The sequence below is a fragment of the Pongo pygmaeus genome, chromosome 15 (assembly GCF_028885625.2).
Source record: "Pongo pygmaeus isolate AG05252 chromosome 15, NHGRI_mPonPyg2-v2.0_pri, whole genome shotgun sequence".
Taxonomy (NCBI): Eukaryota; Metazoa; Chordata; class Mammalia; order Primates; family Hominidae; genus Pongo; species Pongo pygmaeus.
Genome location: NC_072388.2, coordinates 43,784,721 through 43,802,035, shown reverse-complemented (window position 1 = coordinate 43,802,035; position 17,315 = coordinate 43,784,721). Strand labels below are relative to the sequence as shown.

The 17,315-nt window shown below is 36.4% G+C and overlaps 1 protein-coding gene across 3 annotated transcripts in view; it reads right to left on the bottom strand.

The window, feature by feature from the left end:
- The window catches only part of FANCM (FA complementation group M), a 64,617-nt gene that overhangs the window by 4,780 nt on the left and 42,522 nt on the right, over positions 1–17,315 (bottom strand). For all 3 annotated transcript variants that reach the window (XM_054449157.2, XM_054449160.2, XM_054449159.2), the window contains 6 exons: positions 14,672–14,766; positions 14,491–14,559; positions 12,289–12,417; positions 10,808–10,964; positions 8,312–8,418; positions 6,834–7,397 (listed from right to left, as the gene is read on the bottom strand). In XM_054449157.2, the coding sequence (XP_054305132.2) occupies positions 6,834–7,397; positions 8,312–8,418; positions 10,808–10,964; positions 12,289–12,417; positions 14,491–14,559; positions 14,672–14,766 (1,121 nt within the window). The remainder of the gene's footprint in view (positions 1–6,833; positions 7,398–8,311; positions 8,419–10,807; positions 10,965–12,288; positions 12,418–14,490; positions 14,560–14,671; positions 14,767–17,315) is intronic.

Here is a 17,315-nt window from a genome sequence, read left to right as displayed (position 1 = left end):
CCCGAAGTTGATTCTCCTTACTGAGAATGTCCAGTTTTCTTCCTTCAATTTGACCAAAGTGACAATAAATGAAGGAACACATAAGTCACTACTCTCATACCTCAAAAAATTGTAAAGCTATAATTAACAACAAAAGCTAAGAACAATAGGATGTAAAGAAATAGCAGAAAGTCTAAAAATGAACAGGAAAGGAAATAAGTGTTAAAAAATAAAATTATAATTTTTAGCCTAGAGAAAAAAACAAATGAATGGAAGGTGAAATAACCTTAGAGCAGATTAGAGTTAATCATGAAGAATAAGGAAACTAAACAAGATATTTTTGAAACATAATAGGAAGATTAGATAACCATAAAGTATCTCCAGCTGAAAACAACTAAACCTGTTCAGTTTTAAAAAACTAACATTTTGTAAAAAATATTTAGAAATACATAACTGGTCTGACCAGAAAGTAAGGAATGCACTGAGGTCAAAAACAACATGGAAGTGAGAATTTTGGAAGTTACTTAAGCCAGAACATACCCTGCCAAATCCTGTGAACCATGAGCTCCTCTTTTCACAGAGGCACAGAGCATGGGAAACATTAGTGCTAGATGTCCGAACCTCTGTCCCCAAAAACGGTTAAACGTTTATTATAAGCGTAAATAAAAAATAAATCTACTCCATAAAAGCAGAAAGGAAAAAGTAGTTCTCAATCTTAATATCTGGTAGAGAGGGAAAATCTCAGAATTGGTATCTACATACTGGCCCTCCAGCCCTCATGTAGGCTTGTAGCCAAAATACACAATACCTGTGTGATCCACAAAAACCTTAAGCAAGTAATAAAATGTGCTCTCCAAAAAGAAATGCAAATGGCTCTTACGAGCTATATGAATGCATGCAACTGAAAGAAAAAAGATGCTTTCAACTTTGCTATGGAAAGAAAAACACAAATTTGAAACTATATGACATGCCATCTCTCACTAGGTTGACAATATTCTCTGTTAATGAGGTTCTGGAGAAATCAGAAATTCTTTTACAGTGCTGGTTGTAATAAAAATATGATACAGCAGTGGCTCACACCTGTAATCCCAGCACTTTGGGTGGCTGAGGCGAGTGGATCACTTGAGGTCAGGAGTTCAAGACCAGCCTGGCCAACATGGTGAAACCCCATCTCTACTAAAAATACAAAAATTATCTGGGCGTGGGAGGCAGAGTTTGCAGTGAGCCGAGATCACGCCACTGCACTCCAGCCTGGATGACACAGCGAGACTCTGCCTCAAAAAAAAAAAAAAAAAAAAAGGGTACAACCTATAGAGAAGTTAGGAGTATCTGGCAACCTTACATATGCATTTTCTTTTTACAGCAACTCCAAGAAATTAATCCCAAAGTTACACTGGCAACATTTAAGAGGATACAAACATGGCTATTTATTATAAGAACGAAAGATTAGAAACAACCTACATATGCATCAATATGGAAATGTTGAATAAATTATTATATAATCATACAATAGTGTATGCAGCTGCACAAAGTAATGAGGAATATATATGTGTATATTACTGTTGAGTTAACCCGAGGATACAGTTTGAAGTAAAAAAATCAAGATGGGATAAACTATGTATTGTATTTTACTACTTATCTAAGGAAGATTAAAAATATAAAAGTATCTAATTACATATTTCAAACAATGTATAAACAAACCGAAGTATATAGATATTTTTAATTATTACCTTTGTACAAGGAAGGAAACAGTGAAGGACACAAAAATAAAACTCGAATTTGTTTTTTTTTTTTTTTTTGAGACGGAGTTTCACTCTTGTCACCCAGGCTGGAGTGCAATGGTGCAGTCTCAGCTCACTGCAACCTCTGCCTACCGGGTTCAAGCCATTCTCCTGCCTCAGCCTCCCGAGTAGCTGAGATTACAGGCACCTGCCATGACACCTGGCTAATTTTTATATTCTTAGTAGAGATGGGGTTTCACCATGTTGGCCAGGCTGGTCTTGAGCTCCTGGCCTGAGGTGATCCACCCACCTCGGCCTCCCAAAGTGCTGGGATTACAGGTGTGAGCCACCATGCCTGGCCTGGAATTTGTTGAATACAAATTCTTTTGTAGATTTTAATTTGGGACCATGAACAAAATAAATAAAAAGACATCCCATTTTCATGCATTGAAAAATTTAACATTATTAAGATGACAATACTACCCAAAATAATCTACGGATTCAACACAATCTGTTTCAAAATTCCAAAAGCATATATTGCAGAAATGGGAAAACTCATACTAAATTTCATATATTTCAAGGGACTCTGAATATCTAAAACAATCTTAAAAAAAAAAACAAAGTTAGAAAACTCAGACTTACCAACTTCAAAACTTCTATAAAGCTACAGGAATCAAGACAGTGTGGTACTGGCATAGAAAAAGACATATGCCAAAGAATTGAGAGCCTAGAAATAAACCCTCACATATATGGTCAACTGATTTTAAGCAAGATAGCCATGCACCACCAACAACAAAAGCTGGATTTTTATATCATTAACAAAAGTTAGCTCAAAATGAATCAAAGGTATACCCTGAAGAATTAAAACTATAAAACTCTTCCTACAAAGAAACAAAGAAAAATCTTCATGACTTTGGATTTGGCAAGATGTTCTCTTCCCACACTTGTGTCAGCAGATTGCTCTAGTTACTTGGTGTTTGCTAGCCTGGAGGGAGAGAGCACTAGGAGTGTAGAATTAGTGTTTTCTGTTGTCCTGGTTCAGCCATAGTCTTGGGCAGGACTTGTGTCCCTAGGTCTCGAAGGTAGGAATTTCTCAGTGATGTTACTCTCCCTCCCAGTTATTAGAGACCTTTAATTGTCTAGGCTTAAGATGTTTTCCTGCCCTTCTCCCAGTTATAGAGGGTATTTTCTTGTTTCCTTCCTGATCTGTGGTCTTCACCTAAGCTCTGAGGGCAATAAAGTTTGCTGCTCTTCCCCCAGTAGCTTAAAGCTTTTTGTTCCATAGGGGAAACAGGGAAGGAACAAGGTGAGGCATGGTTCGTTTTCCACAGTAATTGCTTGCCTCTTCCCCAAGGACTGTACTAGGAAAAAGCATTTTTCTCATTCTCAGTTTTTTGTGAATGCCTGATGAGTGTGTGAAGAAAAGCCCATGAGTGGCTATAAATTCCCCATTGTGTCTACAACTCCCAGGGGTTCTAAACTTTCATGCTAGTCCATTGCCTTTTGCAATTCACTAATGTTTTAGCTGAAATTTTTTTTTAATTTTTTTTTTAGACAGAGTCTCATTTTGTTGCCCAGGTGGCATGATCACAGCTCACCGCAACCTCAACCTCCCAGGGTCAGGTGATCCTTCCACCTTAGCATGCTGAGTAGCTGGGACTACAGGTATGTACCAGCATGCCAGGCTAATTTTTTTGTTGCTTTTGTTTCGTTTTTCTTTTTTTTTTGAGACGGAGTCTCACTATGTTGCACAGGCTGGAGTGCAGTGGCGCAATCTTGGCTCACTGCAACCTCTCCCTCCCAGCTTCAAGCAATTCTCCTGGCACAGCCTCCTGAATAGCTGGGGCTACAGGCATGTGCCACCACATCTGGCTAATTTTTTGTATTTTTAGTAGTTACAGAGTTTCACCGTGTTGGTCAGGCTGGTATCAAACTCCTGACCTCAAGTGATCCGCCTGCCTCGGCCTCCCAAAGTGCTGGGATTATAGGCGTAAGCCACTGCCCCTGGTCATCTGAATTATTTTTACCAGATTTTACAGTGTCCAGTGATTGCCATGAATCAGCAAGCTTTTCATTGGAGGGGCCTGTTTTTCCTTAAATATCAGCCTAATTGTTTGCCCTACGACCTTAGCTCTGTAATGGTTTCAAGGAAACATGATTTTGCAGATGACTGACTCTTTGTTACAGTAAGGATGGGAGCAATACTCCCTCCACCTTTCTACATCGTAACTTAAGGTGGGCTTTCTATCTTTTAACATCCTAGACTAAGATCAACATCCCAATTATTCAGAAATTATCACTAAAATATATTTAATATTTAATTTTAAAAAGTGAATAATAGATGTAATGAAGGAGGAAATGGCCACTAAAGAACTAGAAGAAAATAGTGGAAGTACTTAGTTATCTTAGAGTATGGCTTTCTAAACATGACAACAAGGTCAGGAAATACAAAGAAAAAAAGTCTAGGCTGCATAAAGAAGTTATATTTCATATAGCAAGAAACACTAAACACATAAAAAAAAGCAAATAAAAGACAAGGAATACTGTTTGTAATATACACGACAATGCAAATATTAGTATTTTTAATCTGTGAAGATTTTTGTCAGGGTAGTCTATTTTATGCCTTCAAATTTACCTCAAAAAAATTTTTCCCCTCCTAATTTCAAGTAATAAGAATCATACTATATGTAATTTTATTCAATAATAGTAGAAAACTTAAAACTTTTTCCATTAAGACCTACTGATCCCTTTTCATAGTCCTCTTCAAAGTATCACTATCCTATATCTATTTTTTAGTTAGGACATACCAAAGTAGAAATATTGCTTAAAGTGTTAGTGCTTACCAGTGCTTATTTCTCTTTCCAAAGTAAAGAGCACTGGAGTGTGGTGTGAAGGTGAATAGGCATCTATGGTGATTAGAAGCCCAGAAGGGCAATGTGGAGGCACCCAGCCTCTGTAGCCTCATCTCCACTGCTCAGATAGGCTTAGCCCAGGGTCAGGAGGGACTCTGCCTTGTCAAGAAAAGCCTAGGATACTAAGACACTCGCAAATGTCACTAGTGTGAATTACAGCTGAAGAAACTACACAGAAACTACACTACTGTATCCACCTAGAACCAAGGCCAATACACCCCACCAAACTGACACCCTAAGACCCACTCATACAAATAAGTCTTTCCCTGGGAAATTACTCCATAAAACTTGATGAGATGAATGTCCCACTAGATGTGTAGAAATCAACATAAGGACATGTCATATATGAAAAAGCAAGGACACGATACTTCCAAAGGAACGCAATAATTCTCAAATAACAGATCCCAATTATAAGGAATTATACAAAAATAATAATCTTGCCAGTCATGGTGTTGCATGTCTATAGTCCCAGCTACTAAGAAGGCTGAGGTAGGAGGATCACATGAGCCCAGAAGTTCAAGTCAGCAGTGAGCTATGATCGCACCTGTGGGTAGCCACTGTACTCCAGCCTAGGCAACACAATGAGAACTCATCTGGGGATTTTAATCTCTATACTATAGATGAGGATATTGAAACTCAAAGAAATTAAGTACTTTCTTGTTCTCCAGTCTATTATGAAGACTTAATGTAGTCAATCTTTTCCTAACAATGCCTTCAAGAAATAACTATGACAAAAAAAAAAAAATGGAGACAATTTGCAACGGGAAACACAAATATGAGGACCGTTGTGTGGACACTGTCAAGCATGTGGCTAAGGCAGAGTGTGATGAAACATCTTGGGGATAAAGAGAAGTAGAAGCAGAGAGCAGAATAGTGGTTAGTAAGGGGGTTAAGGTTGGGGCGGAGGGTGTTGGTCAAATAATACAAAATTTCAGATAAGAAGACTATAGTTAATTACAAGGTATTTTATCTTGAAAATCACTGAAAGAGTAAGTTTTAAGTGTTCTCAACCAAAAAATAAATATCTGAGGTAATACATATGTTAATTAGCTTGATCTAGCCATTCCACAATGTATACATATTTCAAAACATTATGTTATACTTGATAAATATATACAATTGTCAATTCTAAAAAGTATTAATTTTTAGTAAGTCTATTTTCAGTCTCACTCCTAGTTAAGCAAATAATGAATCAATATATATAGTTCCTATTATTTCTTTAACCCCTATTTAGCAAAATTACTGTAACTATAAACCCTTAAAAACAGGAAACAGTTTTACAGTGATTCTTCTAGAAATAGCACAATAGGGAGAAAGTAAAACTGGACTACTTAGCAGCCATTCTGGAAGGAAACGGAAGAAAACTTTAAGAAGGAAACCAGTTGGTACTCCCAAATTCCTTTACGCAATAAAAAGAGACTTACATACCCAAAGCCTTCTGAGAAGGAGAAAAGTTAACCTGGGAACTAGTTCTAGTTTTTTGGGTTTTTTTTTTGGAGACGTGGTACTCCCAAATTCCTTTACCCAATAAAAAGAGACTTACATACCCGAAGCCTTCTGAGAAGAAAAGAAGTTAATCTGGGAACTAGTTCTAGGTCTTTTTTTTTTTTTTTTTGAGATGGAGTCTTGCTCTGTCACCCAGGCTGGGGTCCAATGGCACGATCTCGGCTGACTGCAACCTCTGCCTCCCAGGTTTAAGCGAGTCTCCTGCCTCAACCTCCCAAGTAGGTGGGACTCCAGGGATATGCAACCATGCCCGGCTGATTTTTGTGTTTTTAGTAGAGATGGGATTTCATCATGTTGGCCAGGCTAGTCTTGAACTCCTGACCTCAAGTGATCCACCTGCCTCGGCCTCCCAGAGTGCTGGGATTACAGGCATGAGCCACCGCACCTGGCCAGGGAACTAACTCTGAACACATAATTTCAGTTAATTTTGCCTTGCAGAAAGCCCTATTTTCCCACATCCTTTTAATAAAATTATCAAGTTTCCTTACATAGTGTTAACAAAACATTAACATATTTAAAAAATTAAAACCTGAGCATCCTGTGAATTGCCCATATAATTTTGTGTATTGTTTTCTTGTTTGAAGACATTTTCTGCAAAATTTTTTTGTTAATTTTTCTTTGACCTAGTTATTTAATACAAAACACACACACAAGAAAGAAAAAGAAAAACTTCTGGTAATCATCTAAAGACATTTTTCCTTTCTTTGATCCATACCTTCTGTGGAACTGGAAATTTTCTACAGTCTTTCTGTGAATCAACAGTAGTGAAGGGTGGTGTGGTAGACTGGACTTCATTATGATTCTGAGGTTTGAAGTCTGAGACTTCGGAAATTGTATCCTTTAAATTCAGTGATGTCTGTTTGCTCTGCTTTGCTAATGGATTAACTCTTGGACTAGAATGCACCTTGGACTGCAGAGAAGATCCAGAAGGCACTGAATTTAAACAATGGTCCTGTTGTTTGTTCTTCTTAACAGTGCTTGGGTTAACCGCAATATTAGATTCTCTTTTATCATTTACATTGTTCTCCTCCTCACTTGAATCATCTGGTAAAATAATTCTGGATAATTTCTTTTTTGAATGTGCACAATTTTGTTCCATCATTTGTTTTAGCATTACTGCACGTCGAGTTTTATACTTTTTACTCCTACTTGCAAAGCAATCATCAGTTATTAAGTTAAAATCAACACAAACTTCTTCTTCACTTGACTGGCCTTTGTAAGACTCCTCTTCATCAACACAAAAACTATCCTCTAAATAGGTTTCATCTTGTTCAGGAATCTACAATAAAAACACAAGAATGTTTTACATTTATTTCAGACAATTAACAGGTATTTAAAATATACTTCTAAGCACATGAAATCTGCATTAATATTTGTTTAATTTACTTTATTAATTCAGCCACTTACTCAACTAACATAAACTAAGTACATTCTTTATGGAGAAAAATGAGTTTGAGGATAAAGGAAAAGAATGATTTACCGTCTAGAAATTTAAGGGCTAAGAACAGGTAGGTAGAAAGTAAACAATAATAATAGATGATAAATGCTATATAATAAGCACAATGGAAGTACAGACAGTACACATTACCAAGCTGAACATGGCAATTTATAAACAAACACGACTAATATGATAATGTTATCCATAAGTGACATAACCTATAATTTTCAGAATATAACATTTTTATGAAAAAAAATGAATTTTGATCAACCAAGGACAAAAAAGGGATCTTTTTTATTTTTTGAGATGGAGTTTCGCTCTTGTCACCCAGGCTGGAGTGCAATGGTGCAATCTTGGCTCATTGCAACCTCTGCCTCCCAGGTTCAAGCAATTCTCCTGCCTCGGTCTCCCAAGTAGCTGGGATTACAGGCATGTGCCACCATGCCTGGCTAATTTTTGTATTATTAGTAGAGATGGGGTTTCACCATGTTGGCCAGGCTGGTCTTGAACTCCTGACCTCAGGTGATCTACCAGCATCAGCCTCCCAAAGTGCTGGGATTACAGGCGTGAGCCACCGCACACGGCCAAAAAGGGATCTTGAGAATCCATTTAGTCGAGCTTCCTGACTTTGGGCAGAAATTATCTCAAATAGCTCTGACAGCCCAGTTATAGAAACAAAATGGAGGCTTCACTAACAGGAACATATTTCAACATCACCATCCAGAAATTCTCTATTATATTTCTATAGTTCATACCTGTGAGAAAATGTTTATGTTTTTATGTGTCTTATGAATCATTTTGTACTTATTGTTCATCATTGGACTACGCAAAGATTTCATGTAAATAGCTCTCATTTCAGAATCTGTGTAAAGATAAGAATTTAAGATAAAGTAGCAAAATTATTTAAATGAAAACCAGTAAGTATTTAACTTCAATCTATTTCAAATTTACTTGATTCAAACCTTGTGCAAATATTTTACACAAAGACAATAAATATTAAAAGATATCTATAAACAATTATTCAAAAATATAAAGTTAGGAGTTTAGCCTTTGAAATCAGATCTAGTTGAGTGATCATGGACAACTTAAGTTCCCTGCTTTAGCTATCTCTCTGAAAATGAGGATTAAAACGGTGACTTTTCTTTCAAAACAAAGGTAAACAAAGACCTTAAAACTGTACTAGATTTATAGAAGTTTCAAAAAAAACATAAGAAATCTAGCCAGAAAAGCAAATATGCACTAAAAACATTAAAACTCACAGCCAATAAAAAGTATGTTTCATAATTTTCAGTTAAGCAAAACCTGAGAAACACATTGGTTTTTTTTATGCCTAGCATTTTTAAAAGTTATAATGAAAGGTACTTGAGACATGATACATAAAAACAAAAGATAATGTGAATTTCGAGGTACTTTTAACAAAAAAGCTTTGAAATTGTACATAGTTCAAACATACTGTGTCTAAAATGGAATTTCAAACCTCTATAATCACCATCTAAACTGCTTCATCTGCAGCCTTCCCAATAATATAACAGCAAATATGTCCTTCTTGTTGCTCAAGCCTACTGACTCCTCCTTTTTTTCTAATCCATTGGAAAATCCTGTCAGCTTTATGTATCCAGAATCCAAACTTTGTCTCACTCTCCTCAGTGCTACTATCTTGGTAGAAGCCACTAGCATTCCTTGATTGGAGGACCTCAACTGTCTCCTAACTGGTCTCAGTCTACCTCTGTTCCCCTATAGGCCATTCTCAACACAGAAGCTGGAGAGATTCTACTAAATTATGTCAGATTATGATCTGGCTGCTGTTTCCCTGATCTTCCTACTACCTTCCCTTTTCCCTCATTCCAGTCACAACACTATTCCTTCAACAGGCCAGGCACACTACTGACTCGGGGCCTTTGTACTGGCTGTTGTCTTTGTATCAACATTCTTCCACTGGATTATATTGTAAACCTGAAAAACACTTCTGTTAATGAACATCAAGGACATAAAACCTTATCCTGCAAATTATATCAGCATTAAGGACAGTACTGAGAACACTGTCTTTAAACACTTTTTTCTTAAAAGTCACAAACTTTGGGAAAGTTTGTCACTTTAAATAATATCAGAGACTGCAAAAGCAGAATAAATGATGAGATCTGTGATAGATTAGAATACTGAAGAGATATAATCAGAATATTTCTCACTTCTGTTACAGCCAATCTGAACCATCTCCTCTAAATGTATTGTATGTACGATCTGTTCAAGCACTGGATGAACACACTGTTTTCTGAAAGTAAACTGCCCTTACTTGGCAAATTTAATAAATTTAGCTTTGTATTTCAGTTGGTCTTAACAATCTACATCACTAAATCTCTCTTCTTCTAGTCTCTGATGATGTCACCTTCTCAATGAGGCCTATTCCTAATTGCCTTATTTAAAATCACAGCTAGGCAGAGTGCAGTGGCTCACAGCTATAGACCCAGTACTTTGAGAGGCCAAGGTGAGAGGATTGTTTGAGGCCTGGAGTTGGAGACCAACCTGGGCAACATAGTGAGATTACATCTCTACAAAAGGCCAAAAAAATTAACTGGTCATGATGGCACATGCCTGTAGTCCTATAGGAGGCTAAAGCAGGAGAATCTCCTGAGCCTAGGAGTTCAAGGCTGCAGTGAACTATGACTGCGTCACTGCACCCTACTCTGGGCAACAGAGTAAGACTCTGTCTCTAAAAAAATAAAATTAAAAAATAATACAATAAAATGGCAACTTGTCTGTTATTTATACCCTCAACCCCAGTTACTCCAAATTTTTCTCATCTTGTCCAACTTTTTTATTTTTCTGTAACTTTTTATCTTACAATAAACTAAATAATTTGGTTAGTATATATATTGTCTGTCTCTTTCCATTTGAATGCAGGCTTCGTAAGAAGAAATTTTTTGTCTATTTTGTTCATTCATATATGGTTCTTAAATGCCCTACATAGTACTACGCATGTAGCGGGCACTAAACACTTGTGAGATGAACATTTCACACTTGAGCAACCCAGGTCAATCTGAAGATTAATATTCAAATTAGCAGAAGCCTATAAACAACCAGTCTAAAATAAAGCAAGTATTACAGAATTTGAATGAAAATGACCAAATAAGTATTTTGCACATACCATATTTAATTACCTTTAAGGTCTAGTTTCATTAAAAACTGATTAAAATATTTAAATATAAGCACATAAAAACACTGAAAAAAATTTTAAGGATCATTATAACATTTACCATTTATAGCCTGTGAAAGTTGAGTTTCATCATTTAAAAAGTCAAGTAATGAGGAATCTTGTTCATTTTCTGACTCATCATTTTCATCTGATGAAACATATTCTGCATCCTCTTCAGAAAGTTCTGCTTCATCATCTAAAAACTTCCTAGCTACATGCTAAGACAAATTAGAAAACATGAAGATATCATTGAGAAAATAATTTTCTTTTATGATTGGAAATAATTCTGGAAAACTGATATCTTATCAATGTTTTTAAGATTAATAAAATAATAAAAACAAAATTTCTAGGCCCAGTGCAGTGATGCATGCCTGTAATCCCAGCACTATGGGAGGCCGAAGCAGGTGGATCACCTGAGGAGTTCAAGGCCAGCCTGACTAACATGGTGAAACCCCATCTTTACAAAATACAAAAAAAAAAAAAAATTGGCAGGGTGTGGTGGCACATGCCTGAAATCCCAGCTACTCGGGAGGCTGAGGCAGGAGAATCACTTAAACCTGGGAGGCGAAGGTTGCAGTGAGCTGAGATGGTGCCACTGCATTCCAGCCTGTGGCAATAAGAGCGAAACTCTGTCTAAAAAAAAAAAAAAGAAAATTCCAAGAAGAAATGATAAAGTTACCTATCTATTTAAAAATTCTGATAATTCTGTCATAAAATAAAGTAAAAGTTGGTATATTTGCTTGATCTTTTTTGTTTGTTTGTTTGTTTGTTTGTTTGAAACAGAGTTTCACTTTGTTGCCCAGGCTGGAGTGCAGTGGCGCAATCTCGGCTCACTGCAACCTCCGCCTCCCGGTTCAAGAGATTCTCCTGCCTCAGCCTCCCGAGTAGCTGGGATTACAGGCATGTGCCATCACGCCCAGCTAATTTTTGTATTTTTAGTAGAGACAGGGTTTCACCATGTTGGCCAGGCTGGTCTCAAACTCCTGATCTCAGGGGATCCACCTGGCTCAGCCTCCCAAAGTGCTGGGATTACAGGCATGAGCCACTGTGCCCAGCCTGCTTGATGTTTCTTAATAAGCATAAAATTTCCTGAGTCTTCCAGCTCTTTCAAGAAAATTACTGCACCACAAAAGAACTTAATCAGAAAGGAAAGGTACTGAGAACATTTTCCAAGTATTTGAAAATTGGATAGATATAAGAAAAACAATATAATGATCATAAAAGCAAATATCTTAAAACTCAAATTTCTAATTCTATATTTTCTTCAATTTGAAACATAAATTCTCAATACACTTGAGTTTTTTGGTATTCATTCAAAGTAACACCACACTGCAAGATAAAGCATCAAAACACAAAGAGAAACAAACAAACAAAAAACTATACTTTGAATTTAATTCCAGTAAAAAAAATCTAAATGGGTATCAAAATACTTAAATTATTTTTCTATAAAGAGAATGTATAGAGAAATCTACAATGATGTAAAACCAATTATCTTTACTAATAAAATGCATACATATTTAAAGAAACTAAAAAAAAGATTACCTTTAAGTGACTCTGTCTCTTTGGGACTTTGATGCCTCTTCTGGCATTCCTGTTACAAACCTTGAAGTCTTCTAATTGTGAACATGGTTTGGAAAAATTCTCACTCTCATCACTAGATGATAATTCTGACTATAATAATTCAACAAAATTCTTGCATAAGAAAAAAATATTTTCTTCCTAGACAAGTAAAATTGCTCTTACAACTCAGAGCCATGTTATAAATACATAATATTAATGTTATAAATACTTAAGAATGTAAAAGTAAATAACTTAGGTAATATTAAATGCTAAAATACTAAATTAGGTTTTAAGTAATACTAGTATAGGTATTCATCCAATATAGTATTACATCAAATATGTTTGATGAAAACATACTTTTAGTTTTTATTTTTATTTTTTCTGCAAACACTATGGTGACTTAGAAAACTGATACTTCTAGTTTAACAGTATTTCCTTCACAGGATCTTCAAGGGCTTCACAAAGAACAAGCCTATAAATTTGGCCATCAAAATCAGTCCAAATATAGGAATCATTTGAAACCAAAGAAACCAATAAAATAATAACAAGTTTTGACTATGAGGCCTCTATCACCATATCTCTTGTAGGATAACATAAAACCAGTCAAAAGAATCAAAAGTTTATCAAAATCATTTCAATTAACAGGAATAAATTTAGTTTACAACAAATTGATCATCAGCATTATCAATATTTTAAATCATTTCTGATAAGTCAATCAGATGTTCTAGTTGAGGTAGCAAGTTGTTTTTCTAATGAAGTCTTATATGAGTACACAAGGTTAATACGGACTGGCTTATTTTGAATTACATATGGTCCCCAACTTACGATGGTTCAACTTAATGATTTTTCAACCTCTCCATAGTGCAAAAGTGATATGCATGCAGTAGAAACCAAATTTCAAGTGCCCATACAAACATTCTGTTCTTCACTTTCAGTACAGTATTATTAATAAATTACATGAGATATTCAACATTTTATTATAAAATAAGCTTTGTGTTAGATGATTTTGACCAAATACGTGTTTTGAACACGTTTAAGGTAGGCTAGGCTAAGCTATGATATTCAGTAGATTAGGTGTATTAAATGCATTTTCAACATACAATGTTTTCAATTTATGATGCGTATATCAGGATCCAACTCTATTGTAAGTTGAGAAGCACCTGTAATTTTACACAAATTATCCTAGACTATATTCGAGAATTAAAACAGACAAGATTTGCTAGTCTCAAAATTTAGTTATCAGCTATAAACTGGTGAGTATCATTAACCTTAAGACCTGCCCATCTACTCAAACTTCAGATTCACAGTCATCAATGCCTGCCAGACACTGTGACTTTACTATCCCACAGGAACTTCAAACTCAAACCTGTTCAACACTTAACTTACCATCTCTTTCCTGTTTAGCCTAAATCTGTGACACACTTGCCAAACAGCTCAAGCCAAAAACCAGAGTCATCCTGGATTCCTTCCTTTCCTTCTTTCAAACTCATTCAGTAATCAAATGAAAGAATAAGCAATTCTAACCCTTGACCTTGATTTTTCTCCAATTTTACTTCTTGAAACTCTTTTGTCTTTACAATCTAATAACATAGAGATGCCGTTTCTCACCTTTGGGTCTTCCTTTAAGCTGTTATTCTGTAAACAATGCCTTCTCTTCTCCCTTCTTTGGCCTCACTGCCAAATACAGTTTAAGGTTTAACTAAGGTATGACCTTCAAGAAGCTTGCCAGAACTCCCAAGATCGAGGTTAAGGGCTTAACTTTTCTTATCACTCAACTTTAAAAATTATACTGAAATTATCTGTTTACTTCTCTATCTCTCCTACTGGGTAACTTATGACAGTATTAGGATATATTCCTTAGAGTATCTCCAGCATCTCACACAGTAGACACATAGGAGGTATTTAATGAATGCTTGCCGAATTGCTCAAGTGTACTGACAAAAATAGGATGGTTTTTAAAGAGTCTAAAATTACTTAATATTTTTATTTATTGTGCTTAGGAAAGTTTACAGTGAATACATCTTTGAAAACTAACAGAAGCTAGAAATTCCAATCACATACAATAGAATATCAACTTTTCTACTAAGGATTAAAAATACCTGTATTTATCTACACATATATTTTTCTCAAAATTTTTATTCCAAAGGAATTTGGATTACTATACATTATCTGTTATTTACTTACTCTGTTTATAGGAAATCTGCGCTTTTTGACAGCATGAAGTGGAGAATCAACTTCACTATTTTTCTGATCCTAAAGTAAGTAAATAAAGTAAAAGGTAACAAAAGTCTCAGCAGAAGCCCAAGGTATAGAAGGAAAATAGCCTTTGATATGATTATACTATTGTGATTACTGAACGACTCACCTCAGGAGAGTTTAAAATATTTCCTCTTGCTTTTTTAACTTTTCTTCGGAAAATCTCATCATCTTCACTTTCATTACTTGTTAATAATTGTCCATCTATAATTTATTTTTTAAAATAACGAATGGTTAATAGATTTAGGTTTACCCAATCATAACAATCTATTTTATTGATGGCTACATTAAGAATTATTTCACGCAATCTCAACATTTATTCACTTTCAAAAAGATAGTCTTTGAGAACTTTGAACAAAAAATCTAAACAAGAGACAAAAAAATTAAAATGCCAGTGAAGAAAATAAGACAATATCTTTTGCTAATAAACACATATTTGAATGAAGTTCAATTTTATAAATTAACTGAAATGAGGCCAGAAAAACACAAAAATGTAATTTCACTAGTCACTGGTTCTATTAATAGAATTTATCTCTAAAATCTACTGCAGTCTTTCTGCCCTTTGTGTCTTATTCTCTTTCTACTTGAAAGAGTTAAAGCATAAAAATGCAAGCTACGAAACAATATATTAAAAGATTCTTTGTTATATATGTGTTTTCCACATGTATTTGTGTGCATGAAATAAAAACTGGTAAGACACAATTCAATACAAAATGTTGTAACTAGAACTGTGCGGGCCATACTTAGTGACTTGCTTCTAAAAAAAGGATATAATGAAAATGAAGGTGTATGACTTATGAGTCTAGGTCATAAAAGGTATTGTGGCCTCATTTTTGCTTTCTCTCTTGCATCACTTGCACTGGGAGAAGTCAGATGCTATGTTTTATGACCATACCTCGCCAGGAGTGGTGGCTCACGCTTGTAATCCCAGCACTTCGGGAGGCTGAGGAGGCAGATCACTTGAGCCCAGGAGTTTGAGACCAGCCTGGGCAACATGACAGAACCCTCTCTACAAAAAATACAATAATTAGCTGGGTGTGGTGGCACGTGCCTGTAGTCCCAGTGGCTGAGGCCGGAGGATTGCTTGAGCCCAAGAGACAGAGGTGGCAGTGAGTCGTGATTGCACCACTACAATCTAGCCTGAGTGACACAGCGAGACCCTGTCTGGCGGGGGAAAAACAAAAAACAAAAAAAAAACACCACACACTTATCAAACTACCCTATGAAGAGGTCCACATGGCAAGAAACCAAGGTCTCCTACTAATAGCAGTATGACTGAGCCATCTTAAAAGCAGATCCTCCAAAGCTATTCAAGCTTTCAGATAACTGCAGCCCTGGCCAATGTCTTGACTATTACCTCATGAAATATCCTAGGCCAGAACCACTCAGCTAAGCCACACTTAAACTCCTGTTGTATAGAAACCTTGAGGTAACAAGGGTCTGTTATTTTACATCGTTAAGTTTTGCAGGTAGTTTGCTATGCAGTAATAGATAAATAATACAGATTTTGGTACCCGGAAATAGGGAGTTGCCATAACAAAAACCTAAACTGGGAAAGTCGCTTTGGAACTAGATAGTGGTGGATGCTGAAAGGATTTCAGTTTTAGCAAACGAAGGCTTGAAGAGCCTCAAAGAAATTGTAGGAAGGTTAGTTGGCCATTGAGGAAATGGTGGGTGAGGGCTTAAAGAAAAGTAGGAAAAATCTGAAATCCTTTAATGTAGTACCAGAAAATTTGGCATCATTGCAGTTAGCACGAAAAGGAAAAAATGGGCCAAGCGTGGTGGCTCACACCTGTAATCCCAGCACTTTGGGAGGCAGAGGCAGGCGGATCACATGGTCAGGAGTCGGAGACCAGCCTGGCCAATATGGTGAAACCCCATCTCTACTAAAAATACAAAAATTAGTCGGGCATGGTGGCAGGCACCTATAGTGCCAGCTACTTGAGAGACTGAGGCAGGAGAATTGCTTGAACCTGGGAGGCAGAAGTTGCAGTGAGCCGAGATCGTGCCATTGCACTCCAGCCTGAGTGACAGAGCAAGGCTGTCTCAAAAAAAAAAAAAAGAAAGAAAAAGATGTACCTAATCTATGAGAGGTGATCTAGCTAAGACTTCCAGACAAAATGTTGCTTTTTGCTATAAGAGCAAAATGCAAAAAGAAAGACATTAAGGACAAACATTTGCTGATTATGAAAACTCCCAGCATCTCCTGATGGCGAACAATGCTAAAATTAAGAAATTTTCTAGGCAAAAATCAAACCCAGAGGACAGCCAGGAAAATATTATGAAGCTGAGGGTGAGCTGAGGGTGTAGTTTAAATGCTTTGTTAAGACCTCCTTAAAAATCAAAGATTGTGTCTTACAGTACCATTCAGTCAGAGAGTAAGGATTTTATTTTTTTTTTTTTATTTATTTTTTAGACAGAGTCTCACTTTGTTGCCCAGGCTGGAGTGCAGTGGCGCGATCTTGGCTCACTGGAACCTCTGCCTCCCAGGTTCAAGTGATCCTCCTGCCTCAGCCTCCTGAGTAGCTGGGACTACAGGAACACGCCACGACGCCTGGCTAATTTTTGTATTTTTAGTGGAGACGGGGTTTCATCATGTTGGCCAGGCTGGTCTCAAACTCCTGACCTCAGGTGATCCACCCACCTCAGCCTTCCAAAGTGCTGGGATTACAGGCATGAGCCACTGCGCCAGGCCTATTAAGGATTTTAAAGAAGCTCCTCACAGATCCTCTCAAACAACAGGCCTTCTAAGA